At 38.5% G+C, this 26,691-nt stretch overlaps 1 protein-coding gene across 18 annotated transcripts in view; it reads right to left on the bottom strand.

Annotated features, from left to right (window-relative positions):
- LOC108711672 (protein transport protein Sec31A) overlaps positions 1-26,691 on the bottom strand; it is a 232,555-nt gene that overhangs the window by 164,548 nt on the left and 41,316 nt on the right. For 15 of the 18 annotated variants that reach the window (XM_041591387.1, XM_041591395.1, XM_041591430.1 and 12 more), the window contains 8 exons: positions 20,316-20,439; positions 19,656-19,854; positions 18,051-18,146; positions 17,122-17,262; positions 16,812-16,954; positions 15,591-15,690; positions 8,595-8,750; positions 505-630 (listed from right to left, as the gene is read on the bottom strand). In XM_041591387.1, the coding sequence (XP_041447321.1) occupies positions 505-630; positions 8,595-8,750; positions 15,591-15,690; positions 16,812-16,954; positions 17,122-17,262; positions 18,051-18,146; positions 19,656-19,854; positions 20,316-20,439 (1,085 nt within the window). The remainder of the gene's footprint in view (positions 1-504; positions 631-8,594; positions 8,751-15,590; positions 15,691-16,811; positions 16,955-17,121; positions 17,263-18,050; positions 18,147-19,655; positions 19,855-20,315; positions 20,440-26,691) is intronic. The other 3 variants (XM_041591413.1, XM_041591448.1, XM_041591419.1) reach the window with 1 other exon arrangement.

Genomic DNA, 26,691 nt, shown 5'->3' with positions numbered 1-26,691 from the left:
GTTTGTATGGGGGTCTAATGTGAGCCACTGCTTTAATGCTGCTTTTGTCTGTAAAGCCAATGGTTCCTAGAAGAGTGCAGAAATGTGAACATTGATAGAGTTAAGACTCAACCCCTTGTCCAATCCATTCAGTAGAAAAATCTAGAATACTGGACATGTGGACACATCCCTCCCGGTGGAGTCACCCCATGAAAGGTATGCCAGACCCAAAGGTACAAAGTGGTAGTAAATAGTTTGCAAGTTGGTAACTGGGTTTTGGCTATTTATCAGACAATCGCTAGGTTCACTTGCCCCTTCATTCAATGAGGCTCTCGTTATAGTGGTCCCTAAACCTTCCCAATGTAGCTCATACCGACCTATATCCCTTATAAACACGGATGCCAAAATTCTTGCAAAAAGTCTAGCTAAAAGACTCCAAAGATATATTACAGACCTGGTTCATCCAGATCAATCTCATTTTATGCCAGGCAGGTCAACGAATATTAATCTTAGGAGACTACATACCAACATAGAACTACATGACAATGTGGATACAGGACCGGTGGCCTCCATCGACTCCGCCATAGTGTTTGATTCAATAGAATGGCCATATCTCTGGAAGACGTTGTGCAGATTCAACCTGGGGGAACACTTCATCAAATGGATGTGGTTACTATACCAACAGCCAACCGCTGTTAAGGTTAGGGTAAATGGTTTAATATCCACACCATTCCAATTAAGACCAGACAGGGATGCCCTCTTCCGCCATTTCTGTTTGCGTTGTAACCCTCGGGCCACTTACCGAGAAAATATCCCAGTATGCTGATGACTTACTAATATACTGTGCCTAGCTGACACACAGGACACTCTATCTGCCCTGCTTAGGGTAGTAGAACAGTTTGGAGTATTCTCAGGCCTCAAGAGTAATTGGAACAAATCCCTGTTATTCCCTATTGATAATCAGACCACACCTATAATGTGGGTACAGGAGTTTTAGTATTTTCAGGGTTTAGTGCGCCGACAGCTGATACTTAAACAAGGAGTTTAAGTACCTTGGACTCAATGTGCAAGCAGACCTCACCAGATTTGTACAGGCCAATCTTAACCCAATAATATCAAAGCTTGAGGCTGACCTCCAAAACTGGGCAAACCTTTCCCCATTATGGGGGAGAATAAATCTTATTAAGATAGTATACCTCCCTAAAGTCTTATATCACCTCCACAACACCCCAACTCAAATCCCCAGGTCTGTACTTAAAAACATCAACTGGTCTGGAATCAAAAAGTGCCGAGAATTGCCTGGGAGAAGATGACGACTGATAAAGAGGATGGAGGCCTAGCCATGCCTGACTTCCAATTATATTACTTAGCATCCCAAATGTATTACTTACATTGGTGGTTCCACCCTGACCCATACTATTCCAATATGGCATTGCAAGGCAATATAGCAGGGTCCTTAGAAAGCCTAAAGAACCTACCCTACTGCAAATTGGGCAAATGACCATCTACCATTATTACACCACACAGAGCATGGTGTCAAGGGCTCAAACAACTTAAAAAAGACCCCATACGCCTAACTCCTTCACTGCCACTTTGGGGTAATGCCAATCTTCCACACTTTCGAAACCTAGAAGATTTCCTCTATTGGTCACAAATGGGAATTAAATATCTTGGAGACCTTTTAATAAACAACACATTCCTATCACACCCGGAGCTCAAAGCCAAATGTGCTCCAGCCAGCCGACCCCTGTTCAGATACTTCCAAATTTGTAATTTGTTCAGGGCACAGTTTGGAACACTCGCAGCAGTTATGGCCATCTTGGCACTGGAGGAGTCCTTATTGGTAAAACAGCCCACAAAACTAATGTCCAAACATTATCACAATCTATTAGCAAGTATCCCCCTCCATTCTGCACTGCACAAAATAAATGGCAGTTGCAGATATCAGAGCTCACTCAGGAAGACTGGGATGAAGCCACAGACAATGTATAGTATAATATCAGTGAGAGGCAAACTGATTCAGTACAAAAATATTCCATCAACTCTATACAACCCTGTTAAAACTTAAGGTTATGGGCAAGGGAGACAACAACAATTGCCCCATATGTGGAACACCAGCGGCAAACTTCATACTGCTGCTAAGTGAATGTTGCATGTGATCTAAGTGTTACATGTGAATTAAGTGTTAAGCACCGTTAAAAATCTTAAGGCGTTGGTGTTTGCTGTGCATGTTGGGAGTGCTGGGGTGCAAGGGAGTAAGTGCAAAAAACTGACTGCTGTGACTAAGACAAAAAGCTTTTTCTTTTCTCTGTTTGGGGTAAATACATTTAGTGCATTTATTTGTGTTTTATCCTGAGTTTACTGAGTTAATAAGATGTTGTTTTACTGCTGGTAGCAAACAGCATTTCTTTTCTCTCTCTTTCCCTCTGTCTGCTAATTAAGGGGGAGGAGTTAATCAGGTAAATTCTGATCAGGCTTGTGTTCTGTGGTTTAAAACCTTAACTCTGTGAATTCAAAGCTAGTGTGGGAGCTGCTAAGCAAGTGTTGCATGTGATCTAAGTGTTGCATGTGAATTAAGTGTTAAGCAGCGTTTTTACCTTAAGGCGTTTAAAACCAAAAAGGCTTTTGTGAGGAATTGCACTTGGGAGACTGTAAGTACCCAGTGTAAATATGAGTGCAAGTGGGTTTGCTGGAATCACTCAGTGTGTGTCTTGTCACATGTATGTGGTGTTGGAGCAGCAGTTCCATGCAGTATTTACATGTGAGAGATGTTGGTGGGTTGTCATCTTGGAATCTGAACTGCAGACTCTAAGGGGGGGGGGGGAACTTGCAGCACTGAGGGCAGAGGCAAACTTGGGGGAGGAAAGGAGGCTCGCAGAGCAACCACTGGCAGGGGCTAGTGGAGTGGGGGGAGGAGAAGGAGCAGTAGAGGCTAATGAGGCAGGAAGGTTTAAGACAGTCAGGAGGGGAAGTAGGGGATAGAAGGGTAGGGGGGCTGGTTCACAGCTTGTCCAACACAGCAAATTCACCATTTTGGCTGAAGATGGAAAGCTCTGAACTGGCATGTATGGAGCAGGCCAACTCACAGAGCACCCTGGGAGGCAGTAGCTCTAATACGGTTGGTGGGGGGAGTGCAAGGAAGGAAAGGCAGGTTCTGGTTATAGGGGATTCAATTATTAGAAAGGTCGATAGGGTAATCTGCCGTAAGGACCCTTCATGCCGAACGGTCTGCTGCTTGCCTGGTTCAGCATGTGGTGGAACGAGTGGACAGATTATTGGGAGGGGCTGGGGAAGACCCGGCAGTCTTGGTATACATAGGTACCAATGACCAAGTTAGTCAAGGTGGTGAAGTCTTCAAGAACAATTTTAAAAAACTAGATGTAAAGTTGAGGGCGAGGACTTCCAAGATAATTTTCTCAGAGATATTACCTGAGCCACAAGCAACCCTAATGAGACAGCGAGAGCGTAGGGAGATTAATGTGTGGCTGAGAGATTGGTGTAGGAAGGAGGGTTTTGGAGAACTGGGCTACAGGCTCTTTGCTAGGGATGGGCTGCACCTCAATGATGATGGTGCAGCTGTTTTGGGGGAGACGATGGCTAGACGGTTGGAGGAGATTTTAAACTAGGCGTGGGGGGGTTTCAGTAAAAGATTCAGTGGAAGACAGGTTAGATGAGATATTGGGCAAAGGAAGGGAAAATGGGGGAGGAGATTTGTTTGGGGGTACTGTTAAGGATAGGGAGGACCACATGTCATATGTTCAATATGGTACCAGTATTAAATGTATGTTTGCAAATTCAAGGAGTCTAAAATGGGAGAGTTGGAGGGAAAATATGATGTGATTGGTGTGGCCGAAACATGGCTGAATGAGTCGCATGACTGGGCAGTTAATATCAGCAGTTATACTTTGTTTCGGAGGGACAGAGGCAATAGAAAAGGAGGAGTGGTATGTCTGTTTGTTAGGCAGGATTTAAAAGCTTATATTAAGGAGGAGGTTATGTTAGAACATGAGGGGGCAGAATTCTTATGGGTGGAGTTCTTCACCAATTGTAAAGATTCCAGCAAATTAATTGTAGGGATATGCTATAGACCCCCTAATGTAAGTGAGGAGGAGGAGGAGGCTAAGCTTCTGGTGCAAATAGAAAAGGCAGCTAGATTGATAATGGGGGATTTTAATTACCCAGATATTGACTGGAGCAATACTGCCAGATCAGTTAATGGGAACAAGTTTATAAACTTGTTGCAAGACAATTTTATGGCACAGGTTGTTGAGGAGCCAACCAGGAAAAATGCTATTCTGGATCTAGTGATCTCAAATGACCCAGAACTTATAGCAAATGTGCAAGTCATTGAACCCCTGGGTAATAATGATCATAATGTTATATCATTTAATGTCTGGTGAAAAAAAAATATACACTGGGGCAACAAAAACATTAATTTCAGAAAAGCTAATTTTAGTGCCTTGAGGGCAGAGAATTGATTGGTGCATTATGTTTTCAGCTAAAAACACAGAACAGAAATGGTTGTCATTTAAAATGTTATTAAATCATTATTGTTCTCAATTTATTCCCTTAAGGAGTCACCCTATGTGGCTTAATATAGAAGTAAAGAAGTTAATAGAAAACAAGAGAAAGGCATTTAAAAACTACAAATCTGTAGGGACAGAAGCTGCATTCAATGAATATAAACATTATAATAAATGTTGTAAATCAGCAATCCGGAAGGCAAAGAAAGAAAATGAAGAGTGCATTGCAGCGGAGGCTAAGACTAACGCCAAGAAGTTTTTTAAATATATTAATAGTCAAAAGATGCAGGCTGGGAGTGTTGCTCCATTAAATAATGGTACCAGTATGGTTGTAACAGATACAAAAAAGGCAAATGTGCTAAATCAGTTCTTTTCTTCAGTGTATACAATAGAGGAGTCTGAATTCCCAGGCTTACTTCATAGCTGCATTCAGTGGCGTAACTAGTTGTTACTGGGCCCAATAGCAAATTCAATTTAGGGCCCCAAAATATTTATAAGTTGGCCTATTTTACCAAGATATATTAAAATTGCCAATTAATTAGGGTCTCACTGGGCCCCCTACACTCCTGGGCCCCCTGCAACCGCAGGGTCTGCTTCCTCTATAGTTACGCCCCTGGCTGCATTGATGGCTCAGCTCAATCTAGTCACTGGCTGACTCAGGATATGATCCATAAAGTTTTAATAAAAATTAATGTAAACAAGGCTCCAGGGCCTGATGGCATACACCCCCGGGTTCTAAGAGAGCTTAGTTCAGTTTTAGACCAGCCCCTATTTCTGATTTTCTCAGATTCACTTTCATCTGTTATGGTACCTATGGATTGTCATTCAAATATTTAAAAAGGTATTACGATCTCAGCCTGCCAATTATAGGCCAGTAAGTTTGACATCGGTGGTGGGCAAATTATTTGAAGGCTTGTTAAGGGATCCCATTCAAAATGTTGTCCTAGTGAATGGCATTATGAGCAGCAATCAGGCTTTATGAAGGATAGGTCATGTCAGGTCATGTTTTATGATAAGATAAGTAAGACGCTGGACAGTGGGAGGGCAGTAGATGTGATCTATTTGGATTTTGCCAAAGCATTTGATACCATGCCCCACAAACGACTGCTTTCTAAACTCAGGTCTGTTGGGCTAAATGAAGCTGTTTGCACATGGATAGGAAACTGGTTACAGGATCGAGTACAGAGGGTGGTTGTTAATGGTACATTCTCTGCTTGGAGTAAGGTTCTTAGTGGGGTCCCTCAGGGCTCAGTATTGGGTCAACTTTTATTTAACTTATTCATTAATGACTTAGGGGAGGATATTGTAAGTAATGTATCAATTGCATAGTTAAATCAGGTTGAAAAAGACAAAGCCCATGAAGTCCAACCCCTCCAAATGAAAACCCAGCATCCATACACAACCCCTCCCTACTTTCACACAAATTATTGTAATACTAAACTCTATAGTTAGTATAGGTATGGGTATATACCCATACCTATACTAACTATAGAGTTTAGTATTACAATAACCTTTGATATTCTATCTGTCCAAGAAATCATCCAAGCCATTCTTAAAGGCATTAACTGAATCAGCCATTACAACATCACCTGGCAATGCATTCGACAACCTCACTGTCCTGACCGTGAAGAACTCCCTACGTTGCTTCAAAATGAAAGTTCTTTTCTTCTAGTCTAAAGGGGTGGCCTATGGTACAGTGATCCTCTTTATGGGTAAAAAGGTCCCCTACTATGTGTCTATAATGTCCTCTAATTTACTTGTAAAGTGTAATCATGTCCCCTCACAAGCGCCTTTTTTCCAGAGAAAACAACCCCAACCATGACAGTCTACCATCATAATTTAAGTCTTCCGCACCTCTAACCAGTTTAGTTGCACGTCTCTGCACTCTCTCCAGCTCATTTATATCCCCTCTTAAGGACTGGAGTCCAAAACTGCACTGCATCAGTGTTTGCAGATAACAAAACTATCCAGCCCAATAAATTCCATCCAGGATGTGGCATCCTTGCAACAGGACAAACTGGCAATCTGTGCAGCTAAGTGGCAAATGAGATTCAATGTTGATAAATGTAAAGTCATGCACCTGGGATGTAAAAATATCCAAGCCACTTATACCCTTAATGGGACTGCACTAGGCAAATCCATTATGGAAAAGGACTTCTGAGTCCTTGTAGCAAGCAACATCAGCAGCATCAAGGGTAAATAAGGTCTTGAGCTGTATTAAAAGGGGTATAGATTCACTGGAGGAGGGGGTCATTCTTTATAGAGCACTGATAAGGCCATCTAGAATATGCCGTACAGTTTTGGTCCCCATCACTCAAACAGGACATTATTGTATTAGAGAGGGCAGATCCGCCATCAGAAATCACAGGGCCCCATACGTCAAAATTTCCTGGGCTCACTGCAAGCCCCACCTACAGTTACACCATCCCCACCCCACAGGTCCGCCCCCCCACCACACAGTAAAAAAACAAAAAAAAAATATTGGTGGCTAGGGTTCCCACATTTTAATAAAAAATAAAAAGATATTGGTGTACCGGGCCCCCCCATTAAAAACCATTTGTGGCCAGAGCCCCCCCCATTAAAAAATATTGGTGGCTAGGAAGCCACATGAGAAAAAAAATTGGTGGCCAAAATTGGTGGTCAGGGCCCACCCCCCCACATTATAAGAAAATTGGTGGCCAGGGCCCCTTAAACGTCCGTGCCTTTCCGAAGTCAGCAGCGCTCAGAAAGATGGGAGGCCCGGCGAATCAAGTAAGTGTGGCGTGGCAGGACCCCCCTTACCCTCGGGCCCCCTATAACTCTCCCCCCTGTCCCCCCCGATGGCTGCCCTGAGAGAGGGTGCAGAGAAGGGCAGCTAAGCTGGTAAAAGGTATGGAAAATCTTAGCTATGAGGAAACACTGGCCAAGTTAGGGATGTTCACACTGGAGAAGAGGCGCTTAAGGGAGTTATATGATAACGATGTATAAATATATAAGGGGATCATATAATAATCTCTCTAATGTTTTATTTATCAGTAGGTCTTTCCAGCTGACACAAGGTAACCCATTCTTATTAGAAGAAAAGAGGTTCCGCCTAAATATTACTATTTTTTACAGTGAGAGCTGTGACGATGTGGAATTCTCTTCCTGAACCAGTTGTACTGGCTGATACATTAGATAGTTTTAAGAAGGGGTTGGGTGGCTTTTTAGCAAGTGAAGGAATACAGGGTTATGGAAGATAGCTCATAGTACAAGTTGATTCAGGGACTAGTCCGATTGCCATTTTGGAGTCAGGAAGGAATTTTTCCCCCTCTGAGGCAAATTGGAGAGGCTTCAGATGGGTTTTTTTTTTTTGGCTTCCTCTGGCAGATAGGCAGGTTAAAAAAAGTAAAAAAGTTGAACTCGATGGACATGTGTTTTTTTTCAACCTAACTTACTACATAACATGATCTGGGCGTGCCCAGTAATAAACACCTATTGGTCTCAGGTAATAGCCTAGCAACTACCCTTGACTTTCCACAGGTGAATTCTCCACAGGTGTGTCTACTGGGGGTAGTGGACCATTTAGTGCCTACTGCGAATGCAAAACTGAGGTTTAGAGCTTTATTATATTATGCTAAGAAATGTATAATTATGCACTGGATGGGACCCACCTTTGCTCACCTTTAAACTATCTTTTAGTATGACGTAGAGAGTGATATTCTGAGAAAATTTGCAATTAGTTTTCATTTTTTATAATTTGTACTTTTTTAGATATTTTGCAGCACTACAGTTTGCATTTGGTTACTAGTGTAAATTACCCTAGCAAATATGCATTGATTTAAATAAGAGACTGAAATATGAATATGAGAGAGCCCAAATAGTAAGATGAGTGATAAAATAGCAATAACAATATAGCTGTGGCTTTACACAGCATTTGTTTTTTAGATGGGGTGAGTGACACCCATTTGAAAGCTGGAAAGAGTCTGAAGAAGGCAGCAAATAATTACAAAATGATAAAAAAAATGAAGAACAAATGAAAAGTTGCTTAGAATTAGCAACTCTATAACATACTAAAAGTAAACAAACTGTAAAGGTGAACCACCCATGTAATAGAGCAAAAGTGTGTTTTACCTTGTCTGCCTGCTTGTGACTGTCATTGTTTCCACCCATAATAGAGTAAATGCTGATACGTCCATCAAATGAAGCAGCGGAAAGAACTGCAGGGTTCCTAGGACACCACTGCATATCAAAACACCAGTGTGTGTCAGTTGGTAGTTCATACAAAACCTGTGAAGGGCAAAAAGTTGTTAAAGTAGAGACTGATTGGCTGTTTCATGCTTAAAAAGGCAACATCCTTCTTAAGTGTCTTAAACTGCTGTAGGAGTTCCCAGTTGCCATATGTATTTAAAATATATAAGAATTTAACATGCACGCCTGCATGCCAGAGGTCATGGAAAGAGATGGACATATTGACTGTAGTGTAAAAAATGATTTGTGGTTTACTTACCATTTAACCACTTAACTGCCATAGATCTCAATATTTCCAATCAATGTAAAATGGGGTCTGCTTGCTACAGATAAGCCCAAGAGCCAATGGGAATAGCAGGCACATACTTCTGATGTTGAAGCAATGTGCCAGCTATAGCCCACAAATCCCCTTCCATTCTGCCTCCAAGTGTCCCTCCTACATTCCTGAGCCTGAGTTCTGCCTGCCTACCTACCTGCCTTGTTTGCACTACTATACTAGATTTTAAACACTACATTTTATAATTTTGCATAGTTACAATAGACATACAGATTTTTTTTATTGGGCAAAGCATTTTTTATTGTTATTAGTTATTTTATTGTATTTTTAGATGCTTTATTTATGTTCTGTGAGGTTGCTGCATTTTTTGTGTATTGCTATGGAGCACATTTTTAACCCTTAATTATCTTATGATAATGTTTTTATATACTGTATATGTCACTTAAAGATTCAAGTTGTTTTATATACTGAACACTTCATTTTCACTTCAAGATCATTTTCAAATTTATTTGAGATTTTTTATAACTGTTACAGTTTTAGTTCAGCACTGTTCTTATTTATTGTATTGTTGTCCTACTATAACTAGGTATATGAAAGGTTACATCTTTGTTTCTCCAGCTTCAGGCTTTTGCACATAAACTCAGTATAGTTCAGCTTGTTCTGGCCATTGTTTTTAATTTTCTTACTGATTGTAAGCTTTTTATACTAGTATGTATGTAGTCTGTAAATTCTAGGAAAAACAGCCAAAATGTTATATCAACTGAAGAGACAGATTGCTCTTGTATGACATAAGCAGTATGTGCTCAATGACTTAGAAACTCTCTCTCTACTACTGTGTGTCAGAGCCTAATGGTAGCAGACGCACCATTAGGGCTTCAGCAGTGCTTGTGGAGGAGAAGAGGCAGTGTAAAACAAACAGGCTATGGCTGGTGCTGCAGCTGGCAGAGAGTATGCCCTGGGGGTTTCTAATAATTATGTCCTAATATTCCCCATTTACTGAAGTTCCTGGAGTAAAGGTCAGTTCTACGAACAGTGACACAGCCCATTCTTGATGATGCAGTTCTCTACACCAATTTATATGCTTACTAATGTATTGATCAAACCCCTTTATAGGCTCAGCAACAGTGCCCACTAATATAAACAAGATTAAAAAATTCTTGATTAACATTGTCGATAAGACTCAAAAGCAAATAACTTAGAAGCCTACTGGGACACTAGTACAGTACTTGCCTCTCTCTTTTTCAGTTGTAATGACAAGAAACGGTTACTTAATCTGGTTATGCTTTTTCTCATATAAATGACAACACACGATTGCCACCCATAATGAGCCTGACCATGAAAATCTTCATAAACTGAGAATCCTAATAGCCTGTGTAAGCACTTCACAAGAGGTATATACCTCTTTCCAAAATACTTGCATTAATGAGCCTCTAATGCTTTTCATAAGGTGCCTAAACTTCTGTGAAAGCATAATATTGCCTCTTTATAGGTCCCTGGTAGGGCCTCAACTGGAGTGTGCAGTGCAGGTTTGACGTCATGCAGCGCGTTAAGTGGAAGAGATGTCAGTGCGATGTGCGTGACGTCACTTCTGCAGTGTTCATCCGACCCCTCACCCCCTCAGCTCTGTCACTGGATTTCCTATGGAAATCCATGGCAGAGGGTGGGGAGGGTTTTTTTTTTAAACAAAAAAAAGGCCGCCCAAAACTGTGCCGCCCTAGGCCCAGGCCCTCCAGGGCCTATATATAAATATTGCCCTGTATGAGGGTAGACAGCCATGGTTGGGGTTGTTTTCTATCGAAAAGAGCTTGTGAGGCAACATGATTACTCTTTACAAGTACATTAGAGGGCATTATATAGACAGATAGTGGGGGACCTTTTTCCCTATCAAAAGGAACACCGCATCAGAGGCCACCCCTTTAGACTAGAGGAATAGAACTTTCATTTAAAGCTGCGTAGGTGGTTCTTCACAGTGAGGTAGTGGAATGCCTTGCCAGATTATGTGGTTATGGCTGATTCTGTTAATGCTTGGTTATTTTCTTGGATAATCATGATATCAAAGGATATTGTGATAATAAACTCTACAATTAGTATAGATATTCATATAAAGTATATAGTTTATGTGAGTGTATGGAGAGGTCAGTGTGTGTGTATTGATGCTGGGTATCATTTGGAGGGGTTGAACTTGGATGGATTTTTAACTAGAGTATAACCCCAAATTTATGTTCCCAGGTTTAATGTTTTCCCTGATTTTCCTTTTTTTTTTCCACAGTCTCTTCAAGTTCTAATACATTTAGATGAGGGAGTATTTCCCATGTTTTAAGTTTTTTTCGAAACAAGGATAAAAAATTTGCCCATCCCTACTAATAAATAGCATAGAGAGCAAGCAAGTTGTGCCATGCAAACGCTATTAGCTCTCTTTATCTTGAACCACAATTGGTAGGACCCCTTTCCAGCTCTTTTAGTGAAATAATAAGATTACTGCAACCTAATGGTATGACAGCATTAATTAGGAGGCTTCTATGTATTAAGCATGGTAGGACCTTGCTTAACTCATAGGAGACCTATGTTCTGTTCTTTTCCCTTTTCTATTATTCCAGTTTCTCCACTTTTTTCTATGCCTCTTGTTCTTATACAAGAAGTGTTAAATATTGCTCATTACAAGTTACTATCATTGACAGACACCTTAAAATGACAAATATCAAGAAAAATTACAAAGTTGGAGAAAAAAAGCTGTTAAGCAAGATGTACTACTGCCTCAAGTACAACAGCATGATGGCACTTAGCTTTATACTAAGGACATAGCTGATTGAGGTGCTTGGTGACACAATCAAATTTGAGGTGAACAATGAATGCCACAAGCTTTTATTTTATTTTTACTGGCACCTAAATAGCTACTCTTTCAGCAAAGTTACTGATGTAATTTATAAATATTGCACAGATTTTGTATTTGTTATATAGTAGTAAAAAATAGTGTTGGCTGATACAAAACAGCACAGATAAAGCTAAAAGCAACATAGGTACTCCATAGGTGCTAAACAAAAGGTATGTCAATTTTAAAAATAATTTCATTTAGCGGGTAATTTGTAGTAAAGGTTCTTGTCAGGATATTTTACAGGTAAAGAGTTTATATACTAACAAATTGTGTGCAGATCACAATTTTCAGCTTTGACTGCCTTTAGTGCCTTAGTTTGAGGGTATTTGGTGGCCAGGTCTTAATGCAGGGTACATTTAATAAATTCTTACACAGACTACATGCTGACCTATAAAAGGCTTATAATGAAAGTAAACATTTAGGGGCAGATTTATTAACCCTTTGCCTGCCAAGCACTTACAGCGTACGTGCTGGCAGGCAAATGCACAGGCTGCCAAGAACGTACATGGTACGTTCTTTAGCAGATGAGCTCTCTCTCTGGTTTGGCGGCTTTTGCCGTCTCCGCAGAGAGTGGGGAGAGAAGACAGCCCCCTAGGCAACGAGGCTGGGGGGCTGTCAAGTCCGACTTCAAAGTAGCAGATGCATCGCATGGAGCGTCTGCTACTACACTCACCTTCCTGCCTGCAGAGCCGCCCACGCACTTCCTGCTGCGCAACAACTCTGCAGACACGCTGCCAGGACATCTCCAGCGATCCTCCTGCTCCAAAAAGGGTAAGTGCACGGTTTTTTTACACACTTATCTGCACCTACACATACTTACAGTACATTTATACACTTACATTTTAGTAAAGTTTGGTATTTTTTATTTTAGCACACTTGGTCCCTTTTGTACATTTATTTACACTTACATGTATTTGCACACTCAGACAACTTTTATTAGTGCACAAATATGTATACACAAACAGGTGGTTTTTTTTTTTTATACGTATCATTGTACTGTTATCTTTTGTGGGGTTTTTTGCCTAAAAACGTGTTATTTTGGCAGCGTGACTATTGGATAATCGATTTTGGCCACTAATTACGCTGTCAGAACAATTATTTTGTTATTGCATTGATTTACGCTATTTTTGTGGTTTTATTGCAATTTTATCCCTGCATTATTGTTCCTTATGTATCTTTAGTATAGTTTTGCTGTTTGGTGCTTTGGTAGAGAAAGATAGATTTTACTTAGTTTGATCCAACAAAATATGTGCTTTCCAAAAATATATGGGTTTCTGGGGGTCTTTTTACAGTTTGGGGGTCTTCCGGCACATAACGCGCAATTAGGGTTCTTTTTTCTGCAGCTTAGTTGGCTAGCGTGAAAATTCATAGGCACGTTTTTCATATATATATATGTATACTGTATCTGTGCATCAGACTGTAGCCAAGTTCTGTATAGTGGTGTAATCCATTCACATTCCCACCAATAGGGGTTACCCATAAGCCCACACTGTGAGGTAGTTTAGACACAGAGAGCTGCTGTTTTGTCAGTTGAGAAGCAGCAGCACAACAGTAACATTGGCTCTGTGTCTCCACTCATTTTCTTTAACAGGTATGTAGCCAACTGTTTGGTTCAAAATGTGGCTGTACAATATTGTCATCTAAACAACAGATCCATGTTGAAGGCAGTGAGTGCTTAGAAAGGCTTATATGTTGCCTTAACATGGGAATTGTAACATAGTATCTATAGAGTGACAAAATGTCTGATGCAACTTTTTTTTTTTTTATATATATACTTGTTCAGATACATTGATACTTATGTATATTCTCTGATTTGGAGATTTTGGGTTATCAGTTATTTTGAAAAGTGTTACAAATCAGGCTGTTGCCAGTTAAAGAGGTTGCTCTTTAACTGAGGCCAACCTACAGCATCAGTCTGTCTGTCTGTTAGATCTCACCCTGTTAAGGTTATACATTCAACGGATGTATTTATTGCTGCAGCCAATACTGTGAATAAAGCATATATACTTATATGTGTAAATATAATACTGCTATGATGAGGCTGACATCGCATATGTTATTTGCCTTGAATGTGAAGTTATGAAAGAAGGCTCAAGTACAATATTGTTCAGATGTTAGCATCTTTGAGAATGCATGTATGTGACACATGAATTGTAAATGACAGGTAATAATAAACTGTATGTTGAGAAATAACAATGTAATAAAAGTTGAGAAGCAGCAGCACACCAGTAACATTGGCTCTGTGTCTCCACTCATTTTCTTTAACAGAATCACTGTTGCCACGGCCACACCGTGGGCCTGTAACACATACACATACACAACACATACTTTGGTAAATCTATGCATATTGGGCATCAATGTTTTTCTGGGGTGAACATACTTTTTTCTACCTTTGCTGCCCCCCAAAACGATGTAAATGTGTTGATTTTGCAGCAACTGAAATGACAGCTTGGTGCTTTGGAGTAGAAAGACATGCATACCCATATTGGATTCGGGGGAATGTGTACTTTCCGAAAATATATGGTTTTCTGGGGTGAACGTACTTTTTTCTAACTTTGCCCCCCCCCCCCAATCTATATAGTATCTGGAATTACCACATGTTTAGGTAAACCGATACATATTGGGCATCAAACTGTTCAGTGGACCCCAGCCTTTCATATTTGGGGTGTTTTACATTGATACCTAATGATGTGTGGGAGATATGATGCTGTAGAGTGGAAGCTTTCAGGTAATTTTTCAAAAAATTCACCAATTTCTATAAAACATTATAACTTTAGGAAACAATTGCAACTTGGTAGTTTGGAGTACAAAGATATTTTTACCCATTTTTGATTCACCAGAATCTGTTCTTTCTAATAATGGATAGTTTTCTTGGGTAAACCTACTGTTAGTGGAATGTTTGGCCTTGAAATCAGAAGTATGCCGTTTGGGGAGTGGTGCTTTGGAAATTTGGTAGTGTACTGCTTAGAGATTTTGAGCTATAAAGTGAGAAATCTCCATAAAACTATATATATATTTGGTATTGCCGCGTTCAGGAGACATAGACCTTTCCAAATCGGCTGTGTTCTCGTAAATAAAATAAACGATGTTTCTGATATATGTGATTGTTCTTTGTGAAACATGATTTTTTTCATTTTATTAGACACTTAGAAGCCTATATTTTTTACAGAAGTAGAATTACACAATTCAAAATTCTTGCATATTTTTAAAGTTCAGGTTGTCCTGAAAAAAACAATAAATTGTTTTACTGGGTAAACTAAAAGACTGCCCCAAGAAAGGCCCTCAAAGTTAAAGAGTACAAAACGTCTAAAAACTGCTTGGCAGTAGATGTTCGCATCTAGGACAAAACGGCTGGCAGGGAAAGGGTTAAAGGTCGAATTTCAGGGGGGGGGAAAAACGTATAATTCAAATTGTACGAATCTAAATAGCTTCATATTCGATCAAATTCGATTCAAAATTTTTTCTAAAAAAAACTTTGAATTTTCAAAGTCCACCAATTGATTCCAAATTCTAGGAGGTCCCCCATAGGCTAAAACAGCAATTTGGCAGGTTTTAAACACACAGTACATGATAAATTTTGATATTCATATTTTCGATTCGCATTTGGACTATTCCCTAGTCGAAGTACACAAAAAACAGCTAGAAATTAGAATTTTTTTAATTAGAATTTTCCCCTAGACCCTTGATAAATCTGCCCCTAAGTGTACTAATTTAACTTTAGGACACTCACCTCCCCTGTGTTGGGATTGGAGCAAAGTATCCTGGAATCCTTCCCAGAGCTAAGCAACAGTTCTGGATCTGCCAAGCTCCAAGCAATAGCCAATATACCTCTTGGAGATGTAAAGGGAGAAAAAAGCATGTGTGTAAATTGCACATAAAGAAATTTTAGAAAGTCTGATACTTAAATGAACTGTAAAACAAATATTTGACATTCAAATATATTTTCAAAAACATTTCATTAAAATATATAACTAAATTTTAATATTCAAAGTGTTTTTTGGAAAAAAAAATCTTACTATTGATTTATAATCCTGTTCCATTTAGCTCCCCACTCCTACCTCTCACCGTGCAAGCTCAATCAGCCATTCCTACAGACAGACATGCAGGAAGGAACAAATGCTCAGTCCCCCATCCCTCTCCCTTGACATAAAAACCCATTAATTACTCACAAGAAGAACAGCAAATTAACCTCTAGTCACGAGATCAGCTTTTTATGATTTATCCTACATAGCAATGTAATTTATTCAAAAAATACTTATAATATTGCAGTTTTTTTTAGGGATGCACCAAATCCACTATTTCGGATTTGGCTGAACCCCCGAATCCTTCACAAAAGATTTGGCCGAATACCGAATATAATCCGAATTTGCATAAGCAAATTAGGGATGGGAAGGGAAAACATTTTTTACTTCCTTGTTTTGTGACAAAAAGTCACACGATTTCCCTCCCAACCCTAAATGCATATGCAAATTAGGATTCAGATTCAGTTAGGCTTGGCAGAAGGATTCAGCCAAATCCTGCTGAAAAAGCCCAAATCCTGGCCGAATCCCGAACCTAATCCTGGATTCTGTGCATCCCTAGTTTCTTTATGACACGTGCAAATAAGTGTTAAGAAGTGATATGTTTACCTGATAGGTAACTGAAGCCTGTCTTTGCTTATGTGACTGCAGGGCTATGATTGGCTATATCCTACTACTGTGCTTATGGCTGAGACAGTGAGGACATGCCCACCCCCTCATCAGAAACAGGGACTGTAATAGATCTATAGAGAGCTCCAATAAAGGGGTCATTATTAAAGAAACTATTGCTTTGTATACCAACGTGAAACCAGCATAATTTATTCATTATTGCCTAGAAGAGTTAAGGTTTTTTTCCATTTAACCTATATGTCTCCTTTAACACAAGAATCTGACAGAGCTTGTTGAATCAAACAAAGTAAGCTCATACATACCTTTTGTGACTCTCCATAACACGCAGGGGGGAGGAGGCAAATCGGAGGTCCCACATTTGTATTACAGGCAAGCGATCATCTTCTGAGGAAAGGACCATCTGGGTGGCAACATCTGGATGCCAGGCCATGTCAGAGCAGTGTATCTGTATAATTAGGGTTTGGAAACATCAGTGTTTCTATACCTACTGCCTATTCTTCTGCATTTAGTAATAGTAAATATTGTATAGGGAAGGGCAGGTAAGTAAAGAAATAAGCTGTTCACAAAATAAATAAATTATATGCTTTTTTAAAATGATTATTTCTAGAGTACCCTATTGCTGTGGTCGCTGACTTTTAGTATTGGTTCATTTTTCCTGAGATCCCACACTGTAGCCCGTCCACTGGGGCTGGCAGAGGCTAGAATGTGTTGGACCTGTCGGTTCCAGGCAATGCAGCTGATATCTTCCAGAGGCTGTAGGCATAAAAAAAATAACAAAAAAAAAAACACATTAATAATTAAGGGGTAATTTACTCCCCATTTTGACATAAATTCGTTCATCGGGTTTATGTTGAAAAGATGCATAAGAACTATGTGACCTGCCAGATAGAAATATAAATGTTTTACTTTAAAGGGGACCCCTCACCCAAAAAAATTATTCCAAATCCTATTTTATCCCTACATCCCTACTTGTAGCATCAGATTATTTGACAGACAAACCTAATTTTCTGCTTTTAAATTTGCAACAACCCCTAAACTTAGCTTCTCAACAGCTGCTCGGAGCTGAGAATGTGCAGTGTCACGGACACTTACCAAGGTGGGAACCCCATGTGACAAGTTTGAAGTCCTGGATTGCTGCTATTGAGAAGATGAAACTTTAGGCGTGTACAATAAGTTTAGTTTATAAAATATGGCATTTTTAGACATATTCATATTCATTTTTAGGGTGTAGTTCTATTTTAAGTAAAAACAAATGCTCTACTATGACATTATTGCTTAGCATAAGTGCCCTCAATTCCACATGTTGGACTTCAAAATTTGATGTTTTTCTGTACCCATCGTCCAGTAGCTCAGATGCAGTATAATGTGTTAATAATGGCTCAGCAGTGCTATGAAGGTATACTACAGGGATATCAAATCTTTCTCCTGCCTTCTGTGCATTCTGAATCTAAATTTGTGTGTGCACCCAGGCCGACACAGTGGCCCATGCTGCATAGCAATACAACAATTATAACCAAGTTTGTCAATCATAAGTGTATTACCTGAGATTTAGCACCTGGTGTCATTGGAACAGCAAAGTTATCGAGGTCCCAGATATAGATTTCAGACTCATTGGCACCTGATGCTACAAGATTTGTCTATAAAAATGGAGCAGAGAGAAAATAAATGTAAAACTGCCAGATGTTCTTTAACATGTAATTGCAGCCTTTGACAGCCTCCATTGTTACTGGAAGGAGACATCAGTAACGGAACTAATCATGTCCGGGGCCCGGGCACAGGATGTGCACCCGCCCCCGCCATCCACCAGTGCTGGACCCCATCAACTGCAATTACCACATGGACAATATGACCCCTGTAAGGGACTGCACAGAAAGTTCTTGATGGTTTTTTGGTTCAGATTTTTACAGTTTCTGTTACTTACAGTGCAGGTACATAACATACTCTTTATCAGACAATATGCAAATCTCACAGTGTACATCTGGAAGCAGAGACTTTATGCTTTGGAAAAAGCATTGTATTAAAAGGGATACTGTCATGGGAAAAAAAAAAATTTTCAGAATGAATCAGTTAATAGTGCTGCTCCAGCAGAATTCTGCACTGAAATCCATTTCTCAAAAGAGCAAACAGATTTTTTTATATTCAATTTTGAAATCTGACATGGGGCTAGACATATTGTCAATTTCCCAGCTGCCCCATGTCATGTGACTTGTGCCTGTACTTCAGGAGAGAAATGCTTTCTGGCAGGCTGCTGTTTTTCCTTCTCAATGTAACTGAATGTGTCTCAATGAGACATGGGTTTTTACTATTGAGTGTTGTTCTTAGATCTGCCAGGCAGCTGTTATCTTGTGTTAGGGAGCTGCTATCTGGTTACCTTCCCATTGTTCTTTTATTTGGCTGCTGGGGGGGGAAGGGAGGGGGTGATAATCACTCCAACTTGCAGTACAGCAGTAAAGAGTGATTGGAGTTTATCAAAGCACAAGTCACATGACATGGGGCAGCTGGGAAATTGACAAAATGTCTAGCCCCATGTCAGATTTCAAAATTGAATATAAAAAAATCTGTTTGCTCTTTTGAGAAATAGATTTCAGTGCAGAATTCTGCTGGAGCAGCACTATTAACTGATTCATTTTGAAAAAAAAATTTTCCCATGACAGTATCCCTTTAATAACCTTTTGCATGATAGAGCAGTTTACAATGGATTTGTTACATAAAATCTTTAAGTGTTACTGTTCCGACAAAATATCAGAAATACCTTTCCATTGGTGAACAATGAATTGCTGCAGGTAAAACAGTCAAACTGCATAATTGTGCATAAAAATGCTAGCTGATGTAGTATTACAGGAGTGACAGGGTATTTATGACGTTTTTTTTTTTGCTTTAATGTGGCTGGCAAATTTCCCTGTGTCATTCGCCTAAACCCAGACATATTTGCTGGCAAATAGTGTGTCACATTAGTCTGCAAACCAGGAAGTGTCTCCATATGAAGCAGGGAATATAGTTGGTACAAAGAGAGCTATAGACCAGAAACTGCAATACAAACTGTATAAAAGTAAAGAACACACACAATGTCCCACATAATCCAAACAACTGACTTTATATTCCCTTCTACAGACATTCAGATGAAGAGACAGTGGGATGAAGCTAACCTGGAATGAGTTTACATCCAGGGCTCGCACTGGCCCTGTGTGCTTGTCTTGCTGAGCAATGACAACTTCACTATCTCCTTTTATGACCTTTGTCGGGTCATAAAGAATCACATTTCCATTTTCTCCTCCTGCGATAAGGACTCCAGAAGCAGTGCCATCAGACTCCATTCTGTGTGGTCCCCAGATTAGTTTATGGTACCTGTAAGCAACACGAAAGCACAGGTTACCCTATAGCAAGCTCCAGATGCATACAGAATTTCAGCATTTGTAACAAAACACTTTGCAGAAAACAGCAGGTTTCACTGCAGAACATATCATATCATTCTTACTAGGGCTCACAGCTCTGTTAAAAAATTAGTATAATTATCTTTAAACACAAATATCATGTATATCATATACATATATCATAAATATCATATATAATGCCATTTATTTTTATATTTCCACAGAACAGTGCAAATAATTTGCAATTGTGTGGTGTAATTATAAAAGAGATAGATTAATTTAAAATTTTCCAGATCCACATTACAATAGAAATGTTCACATTATCATATAAGCGAACAGAGCTATAAAGCTAACTCAAGCAGAAAACCCTCCCACTAAAAGAACCAGCAAGTATAACTGACAGAACTGTATTTTATTTTTTATTATTTATTTTACCTGTGTGTGGATGAATATGTTGTGCATAACTTCATATCTATTGAAGGATTTGCCAAGTCCAATTCAAATATCTCCAGGGAAGCATTTGTGCTGAAAGTTGCATCAAGTTGTTTAGCAGATGTTCCTAAGAGTAGAAAAAAAGAACGTTACATGTAGCTGGATTATGGCACATATTACCGTTATTTGTTGCAAAGATCAAAACACAGCTGACCTCCATGGAATCACTTCCTAGTCCCTTGAATAGGAATTGTTGGATCATCTAACAACTGCAGTTAGTACTTGGGATACTTAAAGGAGTAGTTCACCTTAAAGGGATACTGTCATGGGAAAAATTTTTTTTTTCAAAATGAATCAGTTAATAGTGCTGCTCCAGCAGAATTCTGCACTGAAATCCATTTCTCAAAAGAGCAAACAGATTTTTTTATATTCAATTTTGAAATCTGACATGGGGCTAGACATTTTGTCAATTTCCCAGCTGCCCCATGTCATGTGACTTGTGCTCTGATAAACTTCAATCACTCTTTACTGCTGTAATGCAAGTTGGAGTGATTATCACCCCCTCCCTTTTCCCCCCAGCAGCCAAACAAAAGAACAATGGGAAGGTAACCAGATAACAGCTCCCTAACACAAGATAACAGCTGCCTGGTAGGTCTAAGAACAACACTCAATCGTAAAAACCCATGTCCCACTGAGACTCCTTCAGTTACATTGAGAAGGAGAAACAGCAGCCTGCCAAAAAGCATTACTCTCCTGAAGTGCAGGCACAAGTCACATGACATGGGGCAGCTGGGAAATTGACAAAATGTCTAGCCCCGTGTCAGATTTCAAAATTGAATATAAAAAAATCTGTTTGCTCTTTTGAGAAATGGATTTCAGTGCAGAATTCTGCTGGAGCAGCACTATTAACTGATTCATTATGAAAAAATTTTTTTTTCCCATGACAGTATCCCTTTAACATTAACTTTTAGTGTGTTACAAAATGGCCTATATGGCAATAGGGCAACAGGTTTTTGGTTTCTTAATGTTAAGTAAAGGGGAAAAAATGAAAATGAAGACAAATAGAATACCAGGGTCTATGTACAGTAATACTAAAATTTTAATGTGAACTATCCATTTATGGGCTTATATACAGTAGAAACACAATGCAAACCTACCCAATTCAACAATTTACAGAAAACTGAAGTACACTGAAAGGTGGACATGTGCAAAGCCCCATAGTGCAATAGAGTTTAAAGAGATACGGACACCAGACAATTTTTTTTTGATATCTATCATAATATTGTCTTTGAATGGCATTTATAATTTTGCCATAAAAATATTTGCCTGATGCTTTTACATGACCTTTCTTACACCCATGTTTCTTTATGTGCGGGTAGCGACATTTGTGCAGCAGTAGTCCGTTAGCATTAGAAACTCTAATTGACAGGTTAAGAAGGGACAGTCAGGTTGGCAGAACAGTGAGCAGACCCGGATTTGTGGATAGGCCACCAAGGCCCAGGCCTAGGGCATCAGGATTTAAGGGGGCGGCATGCTGCCCAACCACACCCCCATTGGTTCAGAAACACTGAGGAAGCGCAGGCGATATGATAGTTTTTCACATTTCACATGCGCCAATCCCCATTGCTCTGGTCCCGATGATGAAAATTTGAGCGAATTAATGACAGCAGGCCTAGGGGAGCTCGCTATGTAAATTCGGCCCTGACAGTGAGGTTTAAGAACTTCAAGTCACAATTAGTTACAAAAGCAGCAACTATCAGTGAAAAACATCAACATGACCTAAAGGTAACTTTTAATGTAGAATAATATTTTGAAAAGAAAAAACTGTGTCAGTATCACTTCAAGTACACATTTCACCCAGAGCAAACTTAACTTTATGCAAAGAAATAAAACTCCAAGAATCATGTGCAGTGATGACTTCCCATTTCACGCTCAATTCCTATAACTGTACTCATGAGATCAGCAGCCACAGAAACCTTTTTTATGCCTTTCCTGAGCAGAGGAACATTTAGGAAACACATTTTGCTAAATGTATCTCTCTCCTATCTTTTTGACCATACAGTTATAGGAAGGACTAGCAGGTGGCTAATTAATATTAGCCATTAATAAAAAGTGAAATAGCTCTGAAACTAAAAAAAACATACAAAGTACAAAAGTACAAAAGTGCTTAGAAAACCACCCTGAGAAAAGTTTCATTTATTTTTGTTAATGGTTTATATATCCTTTAAAATAAGTTGAGAGTGTCCTTTTTCTCAGTAATGCTTAGCAATGGGAAATTGTATTGATTCAGATTGTTATGCCTGTTAAAAATGGGATCTACTGGTGTCATTCTGTCCATGAATTTTCCTTCAGTTTTTCCAACATAATAGGGTACAAACTCACACTATGACATAGAGAATGATATTCTGAGGTAATTTGTAATTGGTCTTCATTTTTTATTTGTGGGTTTTGAGCTTTTTATTCAGCAGCTCTGCACTTTGCAGTTTCAGCAATCTGATTGCATTTGATTGTAGTCCCTGGATCAACTTGTACTAAGAGCTATCCTGAATAAACCTGTATTTCCCCCCTTGCCAACAAGCCATCCAACCCATTCTTGAATTTAATGTCATCAGCCAGAATGACTGATTCAAGGAGAGAATTCCACTACTTCAAAGCTCTCACTGAAAAAAAAAAATCCTTTTCGAATATTCAAATGGAACCTCCTTCCTTCTAATCAGAATGGATGCCCTTTTGTCTGCTGGAAAGTCTTAGTAGAAAATATTGCACTAGAATGATTATTATGGGATCCCCTTATATATTTATACATAATTATTATATCACCCCTTAATTATTATATCAATTAGTATATGTGATAACCTGCCTGGAGTTGAACCAGTGACCTGGTATTCCTGTTCTGTCTGCATTACCACTGCTCTATGCAAGCAGACAGCTAAGGTCCTGGTTCACTATGGCTATGCTTGTAATTGCTAGTAAGTATGGCTTTGTTTCACCTGTTGCCAATTAGGCCACAGGTGATCTTTGTAAGCCATGACTGGCTATAAAACACCCTACTCTGCCCTGACTCATTGCCCATTATAGGTCTATGTTCCATAGTTCTTGGGTGTGCTTCTAAGTTCCAGTATTCGGTTTGATCCTTGCCTGTGTAGATATCAGAGTTTTAGATTTAAGCCATAAGTGGTTATTATCAAAGAACAAAGATTATAGAATATGACACTAAAATACAGAATTGCTGTGTTGTAGAAGAAGCTCAAGGTTAAAGGCCATTCTGTTATTAGAATGTAGAATGTTTGCACAGAAAAAGGAATACATCTGTTGTCTCATGTCACAAGTATAGTGCAAGGTTAAGCAAGACACATCGTCTCAGAAACTACAGCATAGTTACCATTCCGGACACTGTGTTGACACAGCAGTTGTACCTTATTTGGCTATTGTACTGAGACTGTGAGTCTGTCCCTAAGATGGAAATAGTGACACAGTTATGCTAAAACAAGAATGATGATTGGATGTCAAGGGATCAGCCCCATGGAAGAAGAAATGGTTAAATAGTCATCTGTTGTATTGCCTATTGTCCCTCAACGTCCTCACGAGCTTTCAGGATGTGTGAGCTATTATTTAATACTCTGTATTGTAATACTCTGTATTAATGTATACCTCAAATAAAGCTGTCTGGTTAATTTCCTGAGAGAATCTGTTTGGTTCAAGTCAGGCCCAGGGGGAACTTCGGGGCCAGGCTCGATTTGAGTAAGTATTTATTTAAATCCAAGAGGGACTTACTCATCGTGGCTGAGAATTTTATATCCCTGGAGGACTATAGGAGCATAAATCCGACATTTCTGGGGGCTCGTCCATTTCTGGGGGGTCCATTTCTGGGGGCTTCGTTCCGGTCCTGTGGTTCTGGTCGTGACGCAAGGACAGATTGTCGAGACTCAGCTCGTGGTAAGTATGTTTCTTTTTAAATCTCGGGAAAGAATGGTGCCACAAGGTTCGCAACCTAGTGCAGATATTATTAGTCTACGGAGTGGTGTATCTAAAAGTACTGTTTCGTCAGGCAGCACAGAAGCTTTTTCCCCTGTTTTGTTACTTCTTCCTAATGTTTTCCTTGAATATGTTCAATTTTGGATCACTAAATATGGCGGGCCATTTAAACTAAATAAAGAAATAAATGAAAATGAGATAGAGGAAAGTCTGGATACTTTGACCTCATCAATGGAATTAAAAGATGGAAAAATAAAAAAGGGAAGAACTCTACAAGCACTGCTGGATTTAGTCTTGACTTCCCTTTCATTAACTGTAAAGCTGCAGGTCAGTTATAATTTACAGTATTCTTATGTAGAAAGACTGCTGGTTCAGTTAAAAAATTGTAGACATTCAGCTGTCCTCCTCCAGGACAGTATCAACAAACTGACAGCTGACAGTGTAAGATCATGTCATTTGAATAGGAGGAGAAGTAATAAGAATTGTTTTGTTACACAAGAAAGTGATCATTGTAACACTTCAACTGATGCAACTAACAGGGGTAATCCAACTGACTCTGAAATATCTAATATTGCACCAGTGTTATTTCAATATAATGAAAAGGTTTTGGTGGGTTTCAACAATTTGAACAACTTGAATGCTGAAATTTTTCCCACATTTCCTTGTGAATTTCAAACATACAGCAATGTATATGTAAAAATCATAAGAGCAGCAATTATACATACAAATAAATTACACCAAAAGTGTAAATGTAGAAATGTAAACCTCATGTTCTGTTTTGACAATGGAGGTTAGGTTTAAAGTAGAAGAAAGCTATTCTGGATTCTATGATCTCTGAAAAAGGTTGTAAATTAATTAAATTAAATAATTTAGCATTTATACATGTTTTTATATCAGAGTTGGGAATCTAGTATAATGTTTGTTTTATTTCTTGAATGGAAACCATCAGCACTGTTGTGAATTTTTCTAATGTATGTTTTATTTTGCAGGTGTTTAAAGCTTCAGACCAGAAAACCAGATCTGTTTGAGTAGTTTTAGATACTGCTGAAAGACATGCAAACAATACTTTAGGAAACATATGTTTCCATATTAAATTTTATGTTTTTAGTAATATTAGTGTGCATTTAAAATTCAGATGCACTATAATTACTTTTCTTAATTGTTCTCTTTCCTTAGTAGAAGATTTGACAACAATGACATAGATTGATTAGTAGAAAAGTTTATCTCTTTAACAGCTGTTCAACCTCAAGGACAAAGATATCTTTGGCAGTCTGCAGGAGAGATCGGACATCTCTAAGTTTATGTCATGTTTCTTTCCTTCTTCTTTCTGTATTTGTTTTAACTTTCTATTGTTTAATTAATATTCCTTTTCTGTATAGTTACTTTTATATGTAACAACATATTTCACATCACTAACAACTTGTTTTTCTGTATATGTCTCACTTCTAATACTTTCTATTTTATTTTTAGCACTCTACTGTCTTGTCTAAAATTACTAATTTCTCTAATATCACTAATGAATTTCCTTTCTTATTGATTGTTAACTAACATGCATGAATCACAGAATCCCTACTAAAATTTTCTAACCAATAATGTCTAAACACTTAATATAAAACAATAAGTAAAAAACATTTGGCAAAGCAAAAGCTCAAAGATTTTTTTTTTGCCATCACATATTATATTAACATATTTTTATTTTTTCATAGACGTTATCCTAAACATAGTTTACTGTGATATTTTAACATAAGTATTCCAGTATAATAACATTGTACTATGGTTTATATGGGATATTTTTTAATTTATGGTATGATCTAAAAATTTGATATCTAAAATTTTTTTTTTTTGTATACCATCTATAATTTGGGACATGATTCTAGACCACATGGAAGAGTGTCAGTACATGTTGAATAGTTCTAGTATCAATTAACTTTATTATTATCAATGTACCATCACTTTGAATTAATTACCTCTTTAAAACATTTATTGATATTGTTTGTTGTAACTGTAATTCCATCTCTAAGTACCATTACACAACTCAACTACATATATCATATTCACTGGTATATATATATATATATTTACAACCTATTTATTGTGATTACTTGAAATATAATGATGATGAACGATTTTACAACAAATGTTTTTTTTTTTTAATCAAGATATTGTAATTAATTATATTTTTGCAATCTATTTAATTTCAAAATTTTTAATGGAAAGGGTTAATTGATAGCATTGATCACTAGTAACTGTGAAACACAAGCAGGCCATTACCAGGGTAATGTTAATAACTTATTCTAGTCATATAAAAGTATTCTGTTGAAAACAACAATTCTACTTACTCAACAATTACTTATGTGTAACTTCTCATGTTTATATTTGTGTATATGTGTGCATGCTAAATGTT

Source organism: Xenopus laevis, chromosome 1L (genome assembly GCF_017654675.1).
Source record: "Xenopus laevis strain J_2021 chromosome 1L, Xenopus_laevis_v10.1, whole genome shotgun sequence".
Lineage (NCBI taxonomy): Eukaryota > Metazoa > Chordata > Amphibia > Anura > Pipidae > Xenopus > Xenopus laevis.
This window is presented reverse-complemented; position numbering and strand designations above follow the sequence as displayed.